Consider the following 23,041-nt stretch of genomic DNA (forward strand, 5'->3'; position numbering starts at 1 on the left):
GAAGACTGAACCTTCGCCCTCTTCAATTCCACCTCAATCAACATTGGGACAAGAGGAAGACACTAGAGACAAAGTGTATTCCCGTTTCGGACTCTATGAAACACTGTCTACGGTGGTGGAACGACCCTGTCAAGCTCCAGGAAGGCCTTTCCCTAAAACACAGGAACCCAGACCTAGTGTTGTTTTCCGACGCCTTGGACTCGGGATGGGGTGCAACACTGGGAAAGTTGGAGGTCTCGGGCTCCTGGAACAGAGAACAGGAGAAGTTCCATATCAGTCAGAAAGAACTGACTGCAGTTTTTCTGGCTCTCAAGGAGTTCGGAAGCGCAGTACAGAACAAAGTTGTGCAGGTCAACTCCGACAACACGACGGCGTTGGCCTACATCAACAAACAAGGCGGAACCCACTCCGAGTCCCTCTACAAGACGTCAAGAGAACTTCTTCTCTGGACGAAAGAGAAAAGCGTGACATTAGTAACACGCTTCATTCAAGGGGAAAAGAATGTATGGGCAGACATCTTGAGCAGGAAACATCAAGTCTTGGCGACAGAATGGACTCTCCATCAGGAAGTCTGCAAGAACCTGTGGCGAACCTGGGGTCGCCCATGCATAGACCTCTTCGCCACAGTGCAAACGAAGAGGATGGAGACTTACTGCTCTCCAATCCCAGATCCCGAGGCAACCCACATAGATACGTTTCTCATGAATTGGGACCATCTAGATGTGTACGCCTTACCGCCATTCAAAGTGGTACACAAAGTGTTGCAAAAGTTTGTGTCTCACGAAGGCACTAGGATGACTCTGGTGGTTCCGTTCTGGCCGATAAGAGAATGGTTCACAGAGGTACTGGAATGGATGGTGGACACCCCCAGAAGCCTTCCTTTAAGAGTAGATCTACTCAAACAGCCCCACTTGGAAAGGTATCACCAAAACCTCCCAGCTCTTCAACTAACTGCCTTCAGACTATCGAAAAACTCACAAGAGCTAGAGGATTTTCGAAGGAGGCAGCTACAGCCATCGCAAGAGCAAGGAGGTCTTCCACCATTAAGCTATACCAATCCAAGTGGGAGACATTTAGAGGATGGTGCAAGGACAACTCTGTTTCCTCTTCCAGTACCTCTGTGACTCAGATAGCAGATTTTCTGCTATACCTTAAGAAGAAGCGTAACTTTTCAGCTTCTACCATTAAGGGTTACAGAAGCATGTTAGCAGCGGTCTTCAGGCATAGGAACCTGAACCTGTTCGGAATAATAAGGATCTACAAGACCTTCTCAGATCCTTCGAGACGACTAAAGAGAAACTACAATCTTCGCCAGCTTGGAATTTGGATGTAGTTCTGAAGTTTCTCATGAGTGATAGGTTCGAGTCTTTACAGGAAGCATCATTTAAGGACCTCACCATGAAAACTCTCTTCTTGATTAGTCTAGCAACAGCAAAAAGAGTCAGTGAAATCCATGCCTTCAGCAAAGCTGTAGGTTTCAGACAGGGCAAGGCTATCTGCTCTACAGCTAGGATTTCTAGCGAAGAACGAAGGCCCTTCTCAGCCCTGGCCCAAATCGTTCGAGATTCCAAACCTGTTGGACCTCACAGGTGAGGAAGCAGAGAGAGTTCTTTGTCCGGTAAGGGCCCTGAGGCATTACCTGGAAAGAACGGAGAAATTACATGGCAATTCAGAGGGGCTTTGGTGCTCTGTCAAAAAGCCCTCTCTGCAAATGTCAAAGAATGCGTTATCCTTTTTTATAAGGCAATTAATTAGGGAAGCGCATTCAGCATTTAATGAAGCGGATCTCAAGCTATTAAAAGTGAAGACTCACGAGGTTAGGGCTGTAGCAACCTTGGTAGCTTTTAAACAAAATAGATCCCTTCAGAATATCCTGGACGCAACCTTCTGGAGAAGCAAGTCAGTATTTGCGTCACACTACCTTACACAAGAGCAGACTCTGTATGAAGACTGCTACACTCTGGGTCCGTTCGTAGTAGCTCATTCAGTAGTGGGAGAAGGGACTACTACTTAAAAAATCTCATAAACCAATACTCTTTTCTTACCTTGGAACTATTGAAATTTTTATGGTTGTTTGTGGAGACTGGGCGCAGTCTTCCACAATCATTGATCCTTAGTCAGGTGGTCAATTTGTTCCTTGGTAGCGCCCGGAACAAGGGTATTGTAGGGAGTCTAGTCACATAGAGGTTTGACCGTTGACAGTCTCCAAGAGGTCTTCAGCCCCCTGGGTGGATTGCTGGATCTCATTAGGAAAGCAGACATAATGAGGCAGGATATCATTGAAGTCAGCTTCCTTAACAGGTACGAACCTGTAAGTTTGTTTTTATTTAACTCTTATGTCAATTCCAACGATGATAGCTGTCTCTGACCCTCTACCAAAGATGTCAATCAGCTATATATATAACTACCAGGTTAGTTAGATGTTTGAAAATGTTATTTTCATGATAAAATAAATTTATGAACATACTCACCTGGTAGTTATATATAATTTAATTCCCACCCTCCTCCCCTCTAGAGACTATGGGCATGGAAGATCTGAGGAATAGTTGGAACGGTTCTACGTACCTGGGTAGAGGGCGCACAGGTGGTGCACCTGACTACCCATTCGGCGATTGCCGCGAGTTTTGAAATTCTGCCATGATGTCAGGGACGTAAGCTATATACGTATATAACTACCAGGTGAGTATGTTCAAAAATTTATTTATCATGAAAATAACATTTTTATGCTTAGCAGACAATTCGGTTAAAGGAGGTGTCTGAGGAGAGGAAAGTCTGTTCCTTTATTAAAGGAGGTTTGCTCAGTTAAAGGACAGAAACGACTGGTTAGTGAGCATAGGTTTAACGTGTCCAGTTACTCCAATGGGTTGCGGAGTGGACATATCTAAGACATCTGTCTTCCTTTTATCTATCTATATAGCTTTCTATCATTACTGTGTGTGTGTGTGTGTGTTCATTTATACTGGGCTGTTCTAATTTGAAGTATTGATGTACCATAATTAAGCATCATGTGTATTCGCAGACAAGAAGACACTCATTTAATTCTCATAACAGTAGTCTGTCAGGGTGCATCTGCTTCCACACTATGGTGCAGCATGTCATAAACACATCTGAAACTTGTTGTGTACGTACCGCAAACTAGTTGAAAACAGTGTCATGACCGTAAGTGGCCAAAGGAAGCATTGGTGAATGCTGGGAAATTATGAAGCATTGGTTAGGACTATCAGTTGGTCGTTGCCTTGTATATTTAACCTGTTTGTGATGATTGTGCAATAAGTTGCCAACTTGTTTATAACTTGGTTTATTGCAGTAGTATGGATGACACTTTTCAGCACAGCGGAAAGGAAGTAGGTGAGAAGAAGCAGTTACTGAAATATCTGTTACTTTAAAAAATTCTAAATTCTGTCTTGTCTTCCCCATATGGGGATATTGCCATCAGTGCACCTCACGTGCTGCACTGTAGACGCATACTTCTGTTCATTGCGGTGTCACTTCGGCCCCTAGCTGCAACTCCTTCTGTTCCCTTTACTGTACCTATGTTCTTATTCTCTAATCTAACTTTCCTCAACCCTCCAAACATTAATTTCATAGTGCAACTGTTAACACCTTTAAAACCTTTTTACTCTTAAATTTCCCTGTCAGCGCTTGTGGCCTTTGTTCTACATTTTATATATTTCATTACAGCTTTGTTGACATTTGTGCACAGGTGTACGCCTGCGAGAGAGTGTGTGTGTGTGATACGGATAGGTATTGTCTCTGGTTTTTCCCAGTAATGACCAGGTGTCCTGGTAGATCGGGGGTGTATGGCCTACGCTTCTCAGTTTACCTTGAGCTGAGAAGAGACTTCTTTCAGTTCCCTGTTGGTCTTAATCAGCCGTTCCTCTGAACTCTTCTTCCTCCGGATCTCAGTTTCCAGGTCACTTTCTCTGAAATATGAATGAATGAGTGACGTAAATAACTTTTATGAATTAAAACTGGAGAAGATTGAGATCTATAACTTATTTACAGCAGTTTCCTACAGAGATGTTTATAGCTCTTGGCGATCAAACTACAGTTTTTGTAATTAGATTTTTTAATAGTGGCTTTGATGTTAAAACTAGGCCTCATGGCTTTCTTTCAAGTTAAAAGACTACAGGCAACTCTAAAATTGGAATTTATAGGTGTATAGCAGACCATAATTCACGTTTTTGAATTAGAATTCATAGTAGTGGAATAAAATGGACAATTTTGCTGTATTTAAAGGGCAGGTTTTTTTTTCTTATAGGTTTTGCTAATTTAATCACAAACTGGTCTTTAAGAGATGCTGATCATGGATTATGGATCATTCCCATCTAAGGTTCATCTCTCAAACAGAGAGATGGAAGGTGGTTGTTAAGCAGTAGTAGTATAGTTTATAGATGGAACTAGACTAGACATGAATCTGAGAGCGAGTCTGGCAAGGAAAGTTAAATTTAACACTTGTCTGATGCTGTAAGGTTTTAAGTGAATATAAGGATTCTTGATCTTATGATTGGAAATGAATTGTAGTTTGATTGGCTTGAAAGAAAGAAGGTTGTTCAGATTACAATACATTTTCAGTGATTAGATAGTGCTGGAGTAATTAACGATGTAACTTTGTTGTCAAGAGGTTCCTGTATGGGAAGTTCTGTTGTCAAGAGGTTCCTTTAGGAGAAGTTTTGTTGTCAAGAGGTTCCTTTAGGAGAAGTTTTGTTGTCAAGAGGTTTCTGTAGGTGAGGTTCTGTGTTGTCAAGAGGTTCCTGTAGCTGAGGTTTTGTTGTAAAGAGGTTCCTTTAGAAGTTCTGTTGTCAAGAGGTTCCTGTAGGCGAGGTTCTGTTGACAAGAGGTTCCTGTTGGGGAGGTTCTGTGTTGACAATGTTCCTAAGGGGAGGTTCTTTGTTGTCAGAATGTTCCTAAGGGGAGGTTCTTTGTTGTCAGAAGGTTCCTATGGGGAAGGTACTTTGTCAGAAAGTTCCTACAGGGGAGGTTCTTTTGTCAGAAGGTTCCTACAGGGGAGGTTCTTATTTCAGAAGAGTATTGGTTGTGGTTCTGTTGTCAAAAGGTTCCTGTGTGGGTGGTCTGTTTTGTCTACAGGTTCCTTTAGCTGAGAAGAGAGAGAGAGAGAGAGAGAGAACTACTGTGGTTTGCCGAGATGGTCTGAACTTGAGAGAAAAAAACGACTTTGGAGAAGTATACTAAATAGTACTAGAGGCCACTAGGCATCTTGATGGTTAGCCCTAGTACTACCTATAAAGGGTTGGGATTAGTTTGTCCACAAATAAAGGACAAAAGGTCTATGAATTATACTTACAATGCTTTCTTGGACATGACGTGTTCTACGTTATCTTCGGACATCTTGGCAGTTAGGTTACGGTATTTCACGAGCAGAACGAATGACGTTAGAGCCAGTGCACCGACGAGCATGTGCGAGTAGTTAACCATCTTTCTTGCTGCTGAAGAGAGAGAGAGAGAGAGGGAGAGATTAATGAAATAATTAGCTTTTAGTTGACGGGGCATATCAGAACTATCAGAAAATTAAATTTTTAGATTTAGATTGTTGATGAAAGGAGAATCTGGAGAGAGAGAGAGAGAGAGAGAGAGAGAGAGAGAGAGAGAGAGAGAGAGAGAGAGAGAGAAATCCATTGGGGTTTTAGTGGACTTGGAAGTATCAGAAAGAATAATTGTATAAAGTTTTTTTTATGAATGGAAATTGTATTTGTTCCGATGCGAGATACTTACCTCGAACCATTACAATGGAGATTCCTGGATGTCAATCCGGGTCCGACCAGAAAAAACTGGTTATACGCCGCACCCAGGCCAGGCCTATTCCCGTAGGGGTCGAAGACTACGTTATCCTACTGACCTGACGCCAGTCCTTCTCTGGTCACAGGAGCGTGCATACGCCCCTGCTCATCCGGTGTCCGGCCCATTTCCTTTGTCTTTGTGTGTGCTTTGTGTACGTGTGTCGAGCGTAGGTGTGATGTCGGCTTCGGAGCCTCAACATCGTTGGCCCGGTCCTGAAGACCGGGCTTGTGGAGCTTTTCTCTCGCCCCTTCTAATTGATCCTCACTCTTTGTGTAATTCGTGTATGGGGGGGGCCGCTTGCTCAAAAGACAACACGTGCTTGGAGTACGTCTCTTGGCCCTAGTACCAGTAGGATTTGGCTTATACAAAGAAGAAGAAGCCTAAAGCTTTGTCGGCGAAGCTTTTGGGGGATTCGAGGAGTAGGAGTAACAGCAGAGACGGGGGCGCCCCTTCACCTTCGGTATCGTCGGATAGGAAGTCTCCCGCGTTTCTACAGGTTCTTTCTCCTGCCCTCTCCCAGCGAGAGGGCCTAGGTGAGTCCGTTGCTGGGTCCCCTCCCCCAGGGGGGTGGGTCCCGATGAGTCGATTCCCCAACAAGTGGTACCTGAGGCTTATGCGGTGTTGAGAGACTGCTGGACGCAGCTGCAGTTACAGGGCACCCTGTCCTGGTCCTCTCTCTTAACATCGGTGCAGGGGGAGGACCTGTCCCTCCCTGCTACGGCTCTCCCCGCTGCAGCTCCTCCCACTCTTGAGCGGAACGCGCCGCTCGCGGCCAGTGTACCTGGTCACGGAGCCACCCGCCTGCCCAGCTCCGACCCTTCCCTCTCCTGCCGTTGGGGATTTCTTTCCCCCTCGTACTCCGGGCAGATCCCCGATGAAGGACGATGTTTTCCCGTCCTGGGCCTTCCCGTCTAGGGGGCAGGAGGAGCTGGGGTTGGCCTTGGGAGCGGCCTTCTGGGATGTCCCCGAAGCGGCCGAAACGCTCCCCGGCCTCCCCCCACGACAGGAGTCGCCGGAGGAGAGGCAACAGATGGAGGGACTCGTCCGAGGATGTGAGTTTTTAGAGTTCCTCCTCGAGGAAGAGATCCTCCCGTAGGAGAAAACGCTCCTCCAAGAAGAGACGCTGTCATGGGAGAGGTAGGAGGCGCAGCTACTCCTCGTCCTCGAGCGGCTCTTCCCGCTCTCCTCATCGTAACAGGGATCGTAAAGGGAGTGGAGGGAGTGACAGGCGCCGGGACAACTCCTGCCAGAGGCGACGGCGTTCTCCTTCACCGAGGGAGGCCCCCACCCCAGTGGCCCCAGGACGGTTCCTCACGGGGGGTTCCCAGCCGGCATCCTCCCTGCTCATTCCTCGGTCCCTGCGGATCCCGCCTCGGTCTCGTTAGCCATAGGGTCAGCCTCCATGACCGAGCGGGCTCCCTTCTTCCGTGTTCCCACACGCTTGTCGCCTTCATGGACGGAGCCTGGGGCCGATACCTCCTTAGGGGGTTCAGAGCCCCTCCACCGCTCAGGATTGAGCTGCTCCTCGGGGCATCCAGGCGTTCAGGCCATCCCCCCTTGAAGGAGACCGGTTTACAACCGGGTTTAAGTGTCCCTCTCCGGGGAGCTTCTCTAGCTTCCCCCAGTCCAAGGTCTGGGGTCTCGCCTCCGTTGTGGGATGCTGAGGAGGAGACCTTCATCCAAGAAGAACTCCAGAATGCCCTGGAGGAACTAGGCCCAGTGGATGAGAGTTCAACTTTTAGGAGGGTCCTCTCTCTTATTAGGTCCATGAACCGACTAGAGGAGCCAGCCCCGACAATAGAAGACAACAGGTCCTTGGCTGTGGACATTCTGTTCAGGGACCCAGAGGAACCCAAGCCCTCTCTTGGCCTCCCTAGGTCCACCAACACGAAGAAGGCCCTGACAGGGTCGAGTAACTCCCTGCGATTGCACTCCTCGGCTAGGCTACTCCAGCGTCTAAGCTGAGTCAGAGAAGGCTATATGCCCCGGAAGGTGTCCCTCTTCTTCCCAAATCCGTGGAGGATAACTTGGCGACCCTGGCACCTGGACTCTCGGAAGATAGGCTCGTTTCAAGGCTAGTCTCCTTCTCCCACCAGGAGGCTATGGCCGTGGAAGTCACAGCTTGGACCTCTATTCACGTGGCTTCATGGTTAGATCTGTGGTCCGGAGCAGTAGCCAGGTTCCCCATCCTCCACGACTTGAGGGACGAAGCCTCTCTTGCCCAATTCAAGGCACTGATTTTGTCTGGGGGTAAGTCCCTGGGCTTCCTCACGACCCAACTGGTCTCGTCGTGGGCAAACTGGGTCTTGAGGCGGAGGGTTCCGTGCTAGCCAAGCTCCCTAGGAACACAGAGAGGGAGCTCAAGACCCTTCGGAACGCCCCATTGGAGAGGGCTGCTCTCTTTCCGGAGAAGCTGGTGGGGGAGTCTGTGGAATGGTGGAGGAAGGCCAGCCAAGGCGCCATCGTATATAGGGCCCCTCCCCTACGTCAGTCAGTGCCGAAAAGACCTAATGAGGGACCGAAGCCTCAGAATAGGACCCTCTCCGCTCCCTCCACAGAGTCAGCCCCTCGGAACTGGGGAGATTAGGGGACTCAGCCCTCCCCCAGGACCCTCTCGCCTTCCCAGGCACCCTTCAGGTCCAGACACCCCACTAATTCCAGAAGGGGTCGTAACAACCGCTTCCCTAGGAGGAAGTAGGAGTTGAGGCCCCCTACCGTGTCTTTCGCCACCGGTGGGAGGTTGCCTCTCGAGCTGTTGGCAGAACTTGGAGGATCACGGAGTGGAGCCGAGCCCTGGACAGTCCAGGTCCTCAGGGACCGTTACCGAATCCCCTTTCTAGACCAGAAGCCTCCCCTGACGGGGGACCCGGACAATCTGTCTTCTCAGCCCTGGAACCCCTGTCACAGGGATGCCCTAAGGGGGTGGCGACCAGTCATAGATCTTTGGGTCCTCAACTCGTACGTCTTAAAGACTCCCTTCAAAATGGAAACGCTGCACTCAGTGCTGGCTTCCGTGAGAGTAGGGGATTTCATGATGTCCCTGGATCTCAAGGACGCCTACTTCCAGATCCCGGTACACCCGTCCTCCAGGAAGTACCTGCGCATAAGGTGGGAGGACCAGAGCTTGCAGTTCAAGTCGCTCTGCTTCGGGCTGGCAACCGCTCTGCAAGTGTTCACGAGGGTGTTCTCCCTGGTTTCGTCTTGGGCCCACAAGAGAGGTATACGCCTTCTCAGGTACCTAGACGATTGGCTACTCCTTTCCTCCTCAAAGGAGCGCTTGGTAGAGCAGAGGCACACTCTCCTGGCCTGTTGCAAGACCCTGGGAGTCGTCGTGAACTGGGAGAAGTCCCAGCTGGTCCCCTCCACCAGGATGGTGTACCTGGGGATGGAGCTGGATACGGAGGAGGGACGAGCTTTCCCATCGGAGGACAGACTGGCAAACCTCCAAAGAATCACCTGCAACTTCCTGAGCCACTCCCCGAGACTGGCAAAGGAGTGGCAAAGGCTTTTAGGCCGCCTGGTCTCCCTGGAAAAACTAGTCCCCCGGGGAAGGCTGAGATTAAGACCCTTACAATGGGACCTGAAAGTAGGGTGGTCCCAGAAGGAGGAAACACCTCAAAAGCCGGTTCCCATCTCAGTGCCCCCGGAGATGCTCCTGTTTACGGACGCGTCAAAGGTAGGCTGGGGGGCCCACCTGAAGTCCCTCCTGGCGGGAGGGATATGGTCGCAAGAGGAGAGCACCTTCCACATAAACAGGCTGGAGCTCTTGGCAGTGAAACGTGCCCTGGAAGCTTTCAAGGAGGCAGTGGGAGGACACTCTGTGTCTCTGATGTGCGACAATGCCACGGTGGTCGCCTACGTCAAGAAGCGGGGGGGGCCTGAGATCACAGGATCTCTGCGGATTGACGGAGGAGATCTTGAGCCGGGCTGAAGCCCTCGGAACCTCCTTGACGGCAAGGTTCATTCCCGGCAAGAAGAACGTAATCGCTGACGGCCTCAGCAGACGGGGTCAGGTGGTGGGATCCGAATGGTCCCTACACCCCGAGGTAGCGAGAGCTAATAGGGAAGTGGGGGTCCCCATCCCTGGACCTGTTTGCAACAAGGCTAAACGCCAAACTGCCGGTTATGTCCCCAGTGCCGACCCAGCCGCGTTTTGGGAGGCCATGCGTTCCAACACCCTTGGGACGGCCTGACGTGTCGGGAGTTCCCTCCCTTTGGAGTCCTCAGGCAGGTCCTCACCATCTGGAAGGCGGGAAAAGGGGCGGCCCTGACGTTGGTAGGGTTCCCTCCCTTTGGAGTCCTCAGGCAGGTCCTCATCCATCTGAGGAAGGCAAAAGGCGGCCTACGTTGGTGGCCCCCGGTGGCCGGCAGGGAGTGGTTTCCGGACCTTCTAGAGTTGGCCCCTCTACCGCCTTGGGAGCTGCCCCCCAGGCCAGACCTGTTAAGGCAGCCCCACTTCGAGAGGCTCCACGGGAACATTCCAGCCCTCTCCCTTCACGGCTGGAGACTATCAAGCGGCTGTTGAATAGGAGAGGGTTCTCGGTGAGGGTGGCCTCTCACATGTCCGGTTACTTGAGGGAGTCCTGTTCTAACATCTACCAGGCAAAGTGGAAGGTTTTCAGGGCCTGGTGTAGGAAGAGGGGCCTGGAACCCCTCCAAGCAAAGATCCCAGCCATCGCAGAATTCGTGATCTACCTGAGGTTGGACAGAGGCCTGTCAATTCCGGCGGTCAAAGGAGCCAGGGCCGCATTAAGCCAGGTTTTCTCCCTGAAAGGGTTGGATCTTGGGAACTCGAAACCGCTGTCCTTGCTCATAAGGAGCTTTGAGCAGAAGTGTCCCCCCAGCGCCGGCTTGGTTCCCCGCTGAGATGTCGCGATAGTCTTGAACTTCTTGAGGAAGTCTCCTTTAGAGCCACTCAAGGACATCCTGGATAGGGAGCTGTCCCTCAAGACGGTGTTTCTGCTAGCTCTGGCCTCCACGAAAAGGTTGGGAGAGCTCCACGGCCTGTCGTACGTAGTGGCCCACACGAGGGGGTGGAAAGAACTCTCATTCAGGTCTGTCCCCTCCTTCGTGGCTAAGAATCAGAACCCCTCGGTCCCGGACCTCAGGTTTGTGGAGTTTTCCATCCCTGCCCTCCCGAAATCGGACCAGCCTAAGAATCTCCTCCTCTGTTTGGTGAGGGCAGTACGGAAGTACATGGAAAGGATGGCTCGGTTCAGGCGGTAGGTAAAGATCCTCTTTGTCACCACGGGGAGAGTGAAGAAGGCAGCCTTGAAGAACACCATCTCCTTCTGGCTGAGAGAAACCATCAGGAGGGCCTATGAGAAGGGGGGGGCCTTTCCCTCCCAAAGGGAGCCAGGCCCATGACATCAGGGGAATTGGGGCTTCCCTTTCGTTCTCAAAGGGCAGTGGACCAGGTCCTGAGGACAGGAGTCTGGAATAGGCAGTCGACATTCACAGCCCACTATCTAAAGGACTGCATGAGGAGGTCGCTCGATGCCTTTGAGATTGGCCCCGTGGTGGCAGGCCAGCAACAGGTCTAGGACTCCTCTTCACCCTTCTTGGGGTGGACGGGCCAGTGTGTATGAAGTGTGTGTGAGTCTGTGAGACTCTTCCTCATACCCCCCTGATCCTTGTCCTTGTTCCCCCTGGGCTTTCAGAGGAAGTGAGGAATTCAGGATACTCAGGTAAGATAGGCGGGAGTGTGTATGGTGTTCAGTACAACCCACAGTTTTACAAGTCAACGTTTGGTTATATCCGCACCAGGCTTGCTTTAGGACCTCCCCGGACCAACCCCCAGTATAACGGAGCAGGGTCGAGTTCCAAGGGGAGCAGTTGCCCCTCCTCTGACCTAGCACCTTTGGGGTCGTTCCTCCCCTAACCTTCGCCCTCCTCCTAAGGAGTAAGTCTCCACTGTAATTGTTCGAGGTAAGTATCTCGCATCGGAACAAATCACAAATTCTTGGTAATTAGTATTTTTCCTAGCGATACTTACCTCGAACCATGGAAGTATATTCCCTCCCTTCCAGCCCTGCTGAAGCTTAGGGGAGGCATCTCGGAGTTGGGCAAGAAGGACTGGCGTCAGGTCAGTAGGATAAGGTAGTCTTCGACCCGTAAGGGCATAGGCCTCGCCTGGGTGCGGCGTATAACCAGTTTTTTCTGGTCGGACCCAGATCGACATCCGGGAATCTCCACTGTAATGGTTCGAGGTAAGTATCGCTAGGAAAAATACAAATTACCAAGAATTTGTGATTTTCTAACAACTCCAATCTATATGACATTGTTGCATTTGTGCACAAGATATAGCGACGCCAGTTCAGGTAGCTGTAAATCTATCAATCAATCAATAGTATTACTGTGTATTTAAAAGAAAAAGTTTCTCATACGTGATCCCTTGTGGTGTATATATGTAGACTATAGGCCTAACTGTGCTGTACCTGGTAAGAATGTTCGTGTTAGGCAGTTGATGTATTTCATCTTGTTATTATCATTATTGTTCTAAAGGGTCCACAATAATACAAAGTGTTAAAGAGTCCGTGTATAATTTTTAAGACATAACAAAAAGCTTTCGAACCCTTCCCTGGGTTCATCTTTTTGGACTGAAGATGACTTCAGTCCAAAAAGTTGAACCCAGGGAAGGGTTCGAAAACTTTTTATAAAGTCTTAAAAATTATGCACGGACTCTTAACACTGTATTATTGTGGACCCTTTAGAACATTATATATACTCTCGCGATAGAGAGTTTTTCCCTAATAAATATTATTATTATTATTATTATTATTATTGAAAAACTAAATATATGACCATACTGATGGTGATAATAATAATAATTCGTGGTGTATCATACATTTGCGTGTGAGTCAGAGAAGAGAGAGAGAGAGAGAGAGAGAGAGAGAGAGAGAGAGAGAGAGAGAGAGAGACCGACCAACCCCTTTCGACGTGGCTATAAGTCAAGTGTTACAGCACACTTGTTCGTCTCGTCCTTTCTGCTAATGCCGTCGTAGTAACAGGTGTGTGGAAACTCTTATTTTAACAACTGGTCACTTGTTTCTGTTGCTGGTTTCAAAATGTACGCCATATTGAATACATATTTGAAATTCCAAGTCGATGGGCCACTGTGGTGGGCTAGTCCCTTGTGAATAGGGGGTTGTCTTCTAAATAATAATAAAAATAATTAATAAATAATAGTAATATAATACTAATAATTAATAATAATTATAAATAATTACGTTCTTTTGAAGTTTGGATTTCGAGTCAGTGACACTGGTTCCATAGGAATAATTGATTTCTCGATGATGATAATAATGTACATACATAATTACTACTTTGTAATACAGTTTCCGTATTTAACACACAAACCTATGAGGTCTGTCTTAAGTTTTTTTTTTTTTTTTTTCATTTTAGGTTTCCTAGTCTAGGATAGGAGATGGTATACTCAAACTTTTCAATAAATCAAGGTTCAAAATGGCGCTTCTGAAGTTGACGTAAACTGTACTAGTTCGTTAACCTGAAAGGTGATGTCTCGGGCTGATATCTATACCCCGTTACAGTGTAGGCATTGTTTTTTAAGGGTTCTTTGTGGCATCCCTTGGTCCCGTAGCTGCAACCCCTTGCATTACCGTACTTGCTCTTTCATTCTTTTGTGATACCATTAAAATCTGCTTTTAGTGTCCCTTTCAGCACTGATGACCTTTTAGGTCCAGGGCTTGCCCTTCGGCGTAAATTGTCTATTCCAGTTCCTAGGCTGATATCTAGAGCTGGTCTACTGCAAGGTCTAGAGAGCTCTTTGGAACATCTTGGCCTAGTGGCTCTGTACGGACATAAAGAGAATGCAGAAGAAATAGGCAATAATTCAGTGTAACACTTGTATGGTTGACAGATGTGAACGGACACCTTCATACAAGTGCATTTTAGGTAATTATATAATTAGGTGCGGAGGAAGGTGTGTGTGTCATTAGGCTTTAGGCGTATGCGAGGTGGGAATTGAAAAATATGTCCGTATTGAAATGCTGTAGGGTATTTTACTAATGTGTTTGACAATATATTTATAGGCCTATTGATAAATTTTGGCCTGAGAATAAAGGAAAATGAATCATCATACACTTATAGGCCTATTGATAGGTTTTAGTTTGAGTAGGAAAGAAAATTAATTACATTTATTGGCCTATTGATAAATTTCTGTCTGGAAATGAGGCAAATCTGGAAACACTTCCTCATAGGCCTAACATCCTGTTGCTAACTTTACGTCAAACCAGTTCAATCTCTCTCTCTCTCTCATTGGTTACATCAGCTTCTCCCATTTTAACTTTACTCCAACCTCTATGACTAATGCTTCTAGGCGCTGACAACAGGTGTGAAGCTATTTCAACAGCTGAGTGCAAAATGTTCAGCTTCAAGTTACACCTGATCAGAAGTACGTCGTATAACTTATCATTTCTGATACTGTGGCATTACAGATCAAGGTTTTATTCACTTCGGGAATTAAAGTAGGTTTTGAAGGCAAGTTATCGTTGGTTTCCGTACTTTCTTCGATGAAGAATACGAATTGAAACCGAAACTGATTGTGTCCAATTCAGTTACCATAAGAATGGTCCGACTATGACGTGGTCTCTGGAATGTCTTGAAGAAGACCAGCAATGTATCATGGCATTAAATGCTATTGCAAGAGTGCAATGCTATTGTAAGAGGGCATTCAGTGCTACTGTAAGAGGGGCATTAAATGCTATTGCAAGAGTGCAATGCTATTGTAAGAGGGCATTCAATGCTACTGTAAGAGGGGCATTAAATGCTATTGCAAGAGGGCATTCAATGCTATTGTAAGAGGGCCTTCAATGCTACTGTAAGAGGGGCATAAATGCTATTGCAAGAGGGGCATTCAATGCTATGTAAGAGGGCATTCAATGCTACTGTAAGAGGGGCATTAAATGCTATTGCAAGAGGGCATTCAATGCTATTGTAAGAGGGCATTCAATGCTACTGTAAGAGGGGCATTAAATGCTATTGCAAGAGGGCATTCAATGCTATTGTAAGAGGGCATTCAATGCTACTGTAAGAGGGGCATTAAATGCTATTGCAAGAGTGCAATGCTATTGTAAGAGGGCATTCAATGCTACTGTAAGAGGGGCATTAAATGCTATTGCAAGAGGGCATTCAATGCTATTGTAAGAGGGCCTTCAATGCTATTGCAAGAAGGCATTCGATGCTATTGTAAGAGGGGCATTAAATGCTATTGCAAGAGGGCATTCAGTGCTATTGCAAGAGTGCAATGTATTGTAAGAAGGCCTTCAATGCTATTGCAAGAAGGCATTATATACTATTGTAAGAGGACAATCGATGCTTATTGCAAGAGGGCATTCAATGCTTATTGCAAGAGGGCATTCAATGCTTATTGCAAGAGGGCATTCAATGCTTATTGCAAGAGGGCATTCAATGCAACTGCAAGAGGGCATTCAATGCTACTGCAAGAGGGCATTCAGTGCTATTGTAAGAGGGCCATTAAATGCTATTGCAAGAGGGCATTCAATGCTATTGCAAGAGGGCATTCAATGCTATTTCAAGATGACATTTAATGCTACTATAAGAGGTCATTAAATAATCATGCAAGAACACTGTATAGTCAAGGTAGTTAATGATATTGTGTATACCTCGAATATTTAACTTCAGATCTGTATTAAGGCCATTCCCCAAATTCAAATATTCGACCATGATAAATTTTGAACGGGAAGTCCACCAAGAAATTGCAAGCAGTGTATATATATATATATATATATATATATATATATATATATATATATAGATATATATATGTATATATATATATATATATAGGTCCCAGTGCTTGCTTTGCTTGCATTCTCATCTATTGAACCACCTTTATTAACAGACCGTCTTGATATGCTCATCCTAATCATAAGGATAAAAAGAATTCTACTAGTATAACTTACGCCTCGGAAACTCTCCTCTTTTCATTCTCGTGAGGTGAGGATTTTTGTGGGCGCTGGTTCCTGGCTGTATTTGGTGGTGGTGGTGATGTTGGTTTTCCCTGCCTACAGTTCACCTAGTAATGAGAGACAGAGATTCAGTTGGAGGTAGTTTCGATCCGAATGAACTAATTTTTTTTTTTTTTTTTAGCTGGACTGAGACAGACGTGCCATTTTTTTTTATAACGACAATTACCAATCCTTACTAAAAGCATATTCATCCGCTGCTTCATATGTAAGTGACTCGCTAGTTTTATTGTATTTTTTTTTTTTTTAACTATTATGTCATGTTTACCCTAAAGTATTCTTTACCCTAAAGTATTCTTTTCCAAACAGTGAGTCTTACGTATACAGAAATTATGTATGATATTTCGTAAAAAATACTTTTTAATATTATGTTTTCCATGTTAACTATAGTATTCTCCAAGATAAGTCTTACGTATACAGAAATTATGTATGATAAATTCGTAAAATAACTTTTAACTATTATGTCATGTTTACCCTATAGTATTCTTTTCCAAACGATAAGTCTTACGTATACAGAAATTATGTATGATAAATTCGTAAAATAACGTCTACGGGCATAACCAGCCCCGTTTCACGAGCAGAACCAGCTCCGTTTCAGGGAATCCCTTCTCACCCCCACCCCCATTCGGATGGGTGGGGGGGCGGGGTGGGAGAGAAGGATGAAACCCCATTATAAACCAACTTAGGGGTCCCCACTATAACCCTGCCAAGTTTCATGCCCATCGGACCAGCCGTTTGGCCGTGACTGAATGACAGACGGACAGGCGCCTCAGTGGCATGGTTGGTATGGTGTTAGCATTCCACCTCGGTGGTCGCGAGTTCGATTCTCGGCCATTCCATTGAGGAATGAGAGATGTGTATTTCCGGTGATAGAAGTTCACTCTCGACGTGGTTCGGAAGTTACGTAAAGCCGTTGGTCCCGTTGCTAAATAACCACTGGTTCCATGCAACGTAAAAACACCATAGAAATAGACTGACATAACGCCCCTTATACGAGTAGTATAGTAAGATTATAGTATAGTAAGATATTCTCCGTACTTTTCTATTCTATTCCATTCCATGAGTTTCTGTAAAAGTAAGTTTGCATTGGGACACGAAATACGGTAAGATGAATGTGAAAGGGGTTGGAGCTAGGAGCTAGTCTTGAGTTTTATGTAGTAGTATCGTACGGCGCAATGTGACTGGGGGAGGTAGGAGATAAGGGGTGGGGTGGGGGGGGGGGGAAGGGCAGGATCATTCATTCATTCATTTATAACGAAGTCAAGTCACGCCATGTTTGTAAAGTTGAGTTTTAATCGATAAAAAAAAGGAAAAACGAACACGTAGTAGTAAGATACAAGATTATTGCTTGTTCTTATATATGATTTGAAATCATTCTAAATATAAGTTGAATTTTGCTATGATTTGGGTTGTTCTTTGGCGAGAGATGATGATGATAATTAATTAATAATAATAATAATAATAATAATAAGGATTGTGTCTGGGGACATAAGGATGGAGTTTGGAATAGAAAAATGCGCCTTAGTCAACATACAAAAAGGCAAAATAACGAGAATTGAAGGGATAAAGCTACCAGATGGGAGCAACATCAAACACATAGATGAGACAGGATACAAATACCTGGGAATAATGGAAGGAGGGGATATAAAACATCAAGAGATGAAGGACACGATCAGGAAAGAATATATGCAGAGACTCAAGGCGATACTCAAGTCAAAACTCAACGCCGGAAATACACATGGGCAGTGCCAGTAATCAGATACAGCGCAGGAATAGTGGAATGGACGAAAGCAGAACTCCGCAGCATAGATCAGAAAACCAGGAAACATATGACAATACACAAAGCACTACACCCAAGAGCAAAATGGACAGACTATACATAACACGAAAGGAAGGAGGGAGAGGACTACTAAGTATAGAGGACAGCGTCAACATCGAGAACAGAGCACTGGGGCAATATCTGAAAACCAGTGAAGACGAGTGGCTAAAGAGTGCATGGGAAGAAGGACTAATAAAAGTAGACGAAGACCCAGAAATATACAGAGACAGGAGAATAACAGACAGAACAGAGGACTGGCACAACAAACCAATGCACGGTACATACATGAGACAGACTAAAGAAACTAGCCAGCGATGACACATGGCAATGGTTACAGAGGGGAGAGCTAAAGAAGGAAACTGAAGGAGTGATAACAGCGGCACAAGATCAGGCCCTAAGAACCAGATATGTTCAAAGAACGATAGACGGAAATAACATCTCTCCCATATGTAGGAAGTGCAATACGAAAAATGAAACCATAAACCACATAGCAAGCGAATGCCCGGCACTTGCACAGAACCAGTACAAAAAGAGGCATGATTCAGTGGCAAAAACCCTCCACTGGAGCCTGTGCAAGAAACATCAGCTACCTTGCAGTAATAAGTGGTACGAGCACCAACCTGAGGGGGTGATAGAAAACGATCAGGCAAAGATCCTCTGGGACTATGGTATCAGAACGGATAGGGTGATACGTGCAAACAGACCAGACGTGACGTTGATTGACAAAGTCAAGAAGAAAGTATCACTGATTGATGTCGCAATACCATGGACACCAGAGTTGAAGAGAAAGAGAGGGGAAAAAATGGACAAGTATCAAGATCTGAAAATAGAAATAAGAAGGATATGGGATATGCCAGTGGAAATCGTACCCATAATCATAGGAGCACTAGGCACGATCCCAAGGTCCCTGAAAAGGAATCTAGAAAAACTAGACGCTGAAGTAGCTCCAGGACTCATGCAGAAGAGTGTGATCCTAGAAACGGCACACATAGTAAGAAAAGTGACGGACTCCTAAGGAGGCAGGATGCAACCCGGAACCCCGCACTATAAATACCATCCAGTCGAATTGGAGGACTGTGATAGAGCAAAAAAAAAAAAAAAATAATAATAATAATTAATAATGATAATATTTAATAATATTATGATGATGATGATGATGGGAGATTTTTCTCTGAAATCTGTAGCCTTAAAGGAGAGAGAATCGAAATTAGTTTAATGCAGTTATTTCAATGACGTGAGACTATTCAATATCACGAATCGTTTATTGACTATCACAGAGAGAGAGAGAGAGAGAGAGAGAGAGAGAGAGAGAGAGAGAGAGAGAGAGAGAGAGAGAGAGAGAGAGAGAGCCCTTCCTAGTGGCGAATTTAATCCTGGGTAGAGAGCTATGGCTTTTACAACAGTAATTCAAAGGAACTTTCAACCAACCGTGGCAGTCTTATGCAAGCGATTGGGCAAGATAATGAAGTGTGTGGTGTTACACGACGGGTTAGGGGGTGGTGAGAGGAAGGGGGAGGGGGCCGGCCTATAATTTTTGGGTTACTTAACCGTGATCTGCCGATAACGGTCTAGTCTCTTGTCTTCGCGTGACGTACTGCTATCGGACGTTACCGAGCTAGTCGTAATATTTATGGGACCCGTTGACTATAGATCGATAATTATGCGTCAGATACCCGAGGGCAGGTGGATTATAACAAAGCAGAAAAAGAAGAATAATGAGGCTTGATTTATAAAATAGATTCCTAGGACTACGAAGCATCGTGAAAACGAGTACGTTGTGATCTAACCCAGCTGTTGGAGAATGATGTTTTCAAACATAAGCCTACTTATATATAATTCAGAATGAACTTTCTCCCGAAATCACTACCCCTAAATTATGATACACAGGGTAAATTTACCTACTTAAGAGAGATATATCTTGCGGTTCACCTAAAATAATAATAACTATAATAATGTAGCTGATAAGTGCAGAAGTTAAGCCCACATACTAACTTCGTTGTACGTATGACAAATGGTAGATACAAATCAGAACTGAAGGATTGATTCCAAGCGCAATTTTTTGTTATTCTTCACTAACAGCAACAAAACCAGAGTCTCTTTAAAACGTATGTTGATTATTGCAATGTATATTACATGCACGGAGCAGGTAAACTTAATTATATAATAATACATTCAATTACAAGCATTTAAGAGTATAAAAACTACAAAGTTCCTTTCCTAAAATTTCTTTGAACTTTAATATTAAGCAGAAGTCACCATGTTTGTACTGTAGTACATCACTTTTCAACATTTATCAAATGCAGCCAATCTATTGAAATCTCAATAAATGGATACAGTTTAATCTACTGTGGACAACTACCTGCCATATTTCTGTGGTTATCAGTTAGCGTTATTACGATACATTTTCAGATATAGTAGGTCTAACGCGGCTAGCTTGAAATTCCAAGCATTGTAGCGAATGCTATGATGTGGCCCACGCGGGGAGAGAGAGAGAGAGAGCTGGAGTAATGAGTAATCGCGCTTATCAGTAACGGTTTAGATAGTTAACTTTTTTAATAATAATATTACGGTAAGGCTGGCCGGTACTCGTATGCAAATAGATCCCATTGTTTCTCTCTCTCTCTCTCTCTCTCTCACACACACACACACACACACACGGCAGTCCGTAACACGCACACCAACTCTCCATTATTGTACGTTGACGTATTTGTACAGGTGTATATTAGTTTCCGGGTAGAGCAGATGTGAGGACGCGCGCATGCGCGCTCCCATAGTAACGCGCTCATGTGTGTACGTATAGCTGCTATGGAAAATAAGAATATCCACACCAAAGTGCCCATATATATACTATTCGTGATGTGGCTGGACACGCGTGCGGCTTTTGGATTTGCATAAGCCACGTGGCGACTAATCCGCTAGTTTTCACTAGACTCATACCTCTCTCTCTCTCTCTCTCTCTCTCTTACTTCCTGTCCACCGGTATCATAGATTTTACCGCGAGTGATGCTGGAAAACTATAAAGTTTATAATCATTTTACCTTGTGGGAGTTTTGGTAAATGTCTGAAAATGCTGATTATAAAAGTTTTTTTGTTTGACTTATTTTGTGTGTAAGAAAGCCTTGTATCTTACGTTATTATTATTATTATTATTATTATTATTATTATTATTATTATTATTATTATTATTATTATTATTATTATTATTATTTTATTCAAAAGATGAGCCTCTATTCATATGGACCAAGCCCACCAAAGTTCCCACTGACTTGAAATTCAAGTTTCAAAGAATTTCGGTGTTCAATGGGATGAAGTAACAGAAGATAACCGAGGAATACAAGCAATTATTGTAAGATCTCGAAATCGTTGTCCCCCCCCCGCCCCCCCACCCCCAGTAAGTCCAGTCTTTCAAGAAGTTATTCACTGTAACAACCTCGACAGTCCAAGCGAATGTGCAATGAATTAATACCTTAAAACAATTATTACGCTTGCAGTGTTTCATAATGTATTTTTATCTGTTTACCTACAAATTTATTCATTTATATTTGTTCTTGTCTAATAACTGATGTTCCTTTGTGTTCTGTTAACTTACAAATAAACACCACAAAATTCTTTAGAAACTTGAATTTCAAGTCAGTGGCCCCTATGGGCCTATTCTAGAGGAATAAGGGCTCATCTGAATAATAATAATAATAATAATAATAATAATAATAATAATAATAATAATAATAATAGTATTCTTTAGAAGCTTGAATTTCAAGTCAATGACTCCTGTTGGGTTTATTTTCTGAATATAAAATAATAATAATAATAATAATAATAATAATAATAATAATAATAATAATAATAATAATATTGAATACTCCTTTTAGAGTTTTTATCCTTCCCTCTCTTGCATTGAAGTTGTCTGGGAATTAATAAAAGAGGAACCATTACAAATAAACAGATAAAGAGAGACCACGTTTCTTCATTCTTATCAGTTCAAGTTACGACTAAAACCTTCTCTACTGTTGATAAACCTTTGATCTTGAATTATGGACGGAAAAGCTTATCGTGTAGGAGTTAAATGTGCGATTATCTTACCTTAATTTAACGTTTCTGGGAGGGTAAAAAAAAAACAAGTTGGAAAGTTAATTATCCGAAATCACTGACGCCCGGTGGAGAAGGCCGAATAGTTATGCCTCCGGCACCCAGATAAAGACTGAGTGGCACTGTGTCCGACGCTTATCACGGTGGCCGTGCTGGGATGTCATCACCGTGCTCGGATGTCAAGTTGCCAGACACCGCCAGTGGCTTTATCTTTGGATTTATCGCTTATCACTAGCTTTAAAAGCCTTCCATCTTGTTTATTTATTCACGCATTTTAAACGATTGACTTGACTGACTTATTGTTACGTTTAATTATACGTTACATTGTTAAAACTATTAAAATAACATTTTAGATCACACCACGTACCGGCTGGATGGATATAGTTGCTAGACACCTCCAACAGCTATTATCCCGCAGATTTATTTATCACTAGCTTACAAAAAAAAAAAAAAAAGACATTATTTCATTTTCATTTATTTTCGTCATTTCCTCGTTTTGGTATTCAACGCTCTACGTAATGTTTAGTTATTATTTCTCTGGAAGTCGTTTGGATCTGAATATAGATAGATATGTGATCTCTCTCGAACACTTGTTGCACGGACATGTGTAGTAATCGAACCAAATTTTTATATTTTTGACCAATGTTAATGTTTCACCCTTTTTTTTTTTTATTTACCTGTTAAGTGACAAATATCTTTATTTTAGCAGTTTTGGGTGAAGGAACTTAACATTCCACCAGAGGTTAATTCGTTCAGTAAATATATAAAGTTAAAACTATAATCTTCAAAAGTGGCAATAGTAGTTTTGTCTCTCCCCACCCACTCTCTCTCTCTCTCTCTCTCTCTCTCTCTCTCTCTCTCTCTCGTGATTGTTGGTGTGTGTATAAAGGTAAAACTATTACAAAATATATAATGAAACTTTACTATTCTTCCGTAGTAGCAATAGTGGTTTTTGCCCCCCCCCCCCCCCCCCTCTCTCTCTCTCTTCTCTCTCTCTCTCTCTCTCTCCGTATATGTATAAAGATAAAACTGTAAGAAAACTAATTATTCCTCTTTAATAGCGATCGTAGTTTTGCTCTCTCCTCTCTCTCTCTCTCTCCTCTCTCTCTCTCTCTCTCTCTCACTGATTGTGCGCGCGTGCGAACGCTCGGATTAATTTCAGTAATTTCAATTCCATGGGTGTAACGATACATCGGCCTTTCTGAATCATTCTTACAAACTTCTTTTGTATAACAGTTTATTCGTGTTGGCTATTTTTATAGGAAGCTTCATAACTTGTTCTCTTGATTTTGGTTACAGATACATTTGATAAATCTATTTGGCACGCGTA

At 44.4% G+C, this 23,041-nt stretch overlaps 1 protein-coding gene across 4 annotated transcripts in view; it reads right to left on the reverse strand.

Moving 5' to 3' along the window:
- The window catches only part of LOC135197674 (eukaryotic translation initiation factor 5B-like), a 46,949-nt gene extending 25,105 nt beyond the window's left edge, over positions 1–21,844 (reverse strand). The window contains exons 1-4 of one of the 4 annotated variants that reach the window (XM_064224691.1): positions 21,706–21,844; positions 15,744–15,856; positions 5,306–5,444; positions 3,824–3,923 (exon numbers count right to left, since the gene is read on the reverse strand). In XM_064224691.1, the coding sequence (XP_064080761.1) occupies positions 3,824–3,923; positions 5,306–5,444; positions 15,744–15,768 (264 nt within the window). In that variant the 5' untranslated portion in view covers positions 15,769–15,856; positions 21,706–21,844. Of the gene's footprint in view, positions 1–3,823; positions 3,924–5,305; positions 5,448–15,743; positions 15,857–21,705 lie in introns of all 4 variants that reach the window. The other 3 variants (XM_064224690.1, XM_064224693.1, XM_064224692.1) reach the window with 3 other exon arrangements.
- Positions 21,845–23,041: the final 1,197 nt, after the last annotated feature.

The sequence above is a fragment of the Macrobrachium nipponense genome, chromosome 21 (assembly GCF_015104395.2).
Source record: "Macrobrachium nipponense isolate FS-2020 chromosome 21, ASM1510439v2, whole genome shotgun sequence".
NCBI classification, from domain to species: domain Eukaryota; kingdom Metazoa; phylum Arthropoda; class Malacostraca; order Decapoda; family Palaemonidae; genus Macrobrachium; species Macrobrachium nipponense.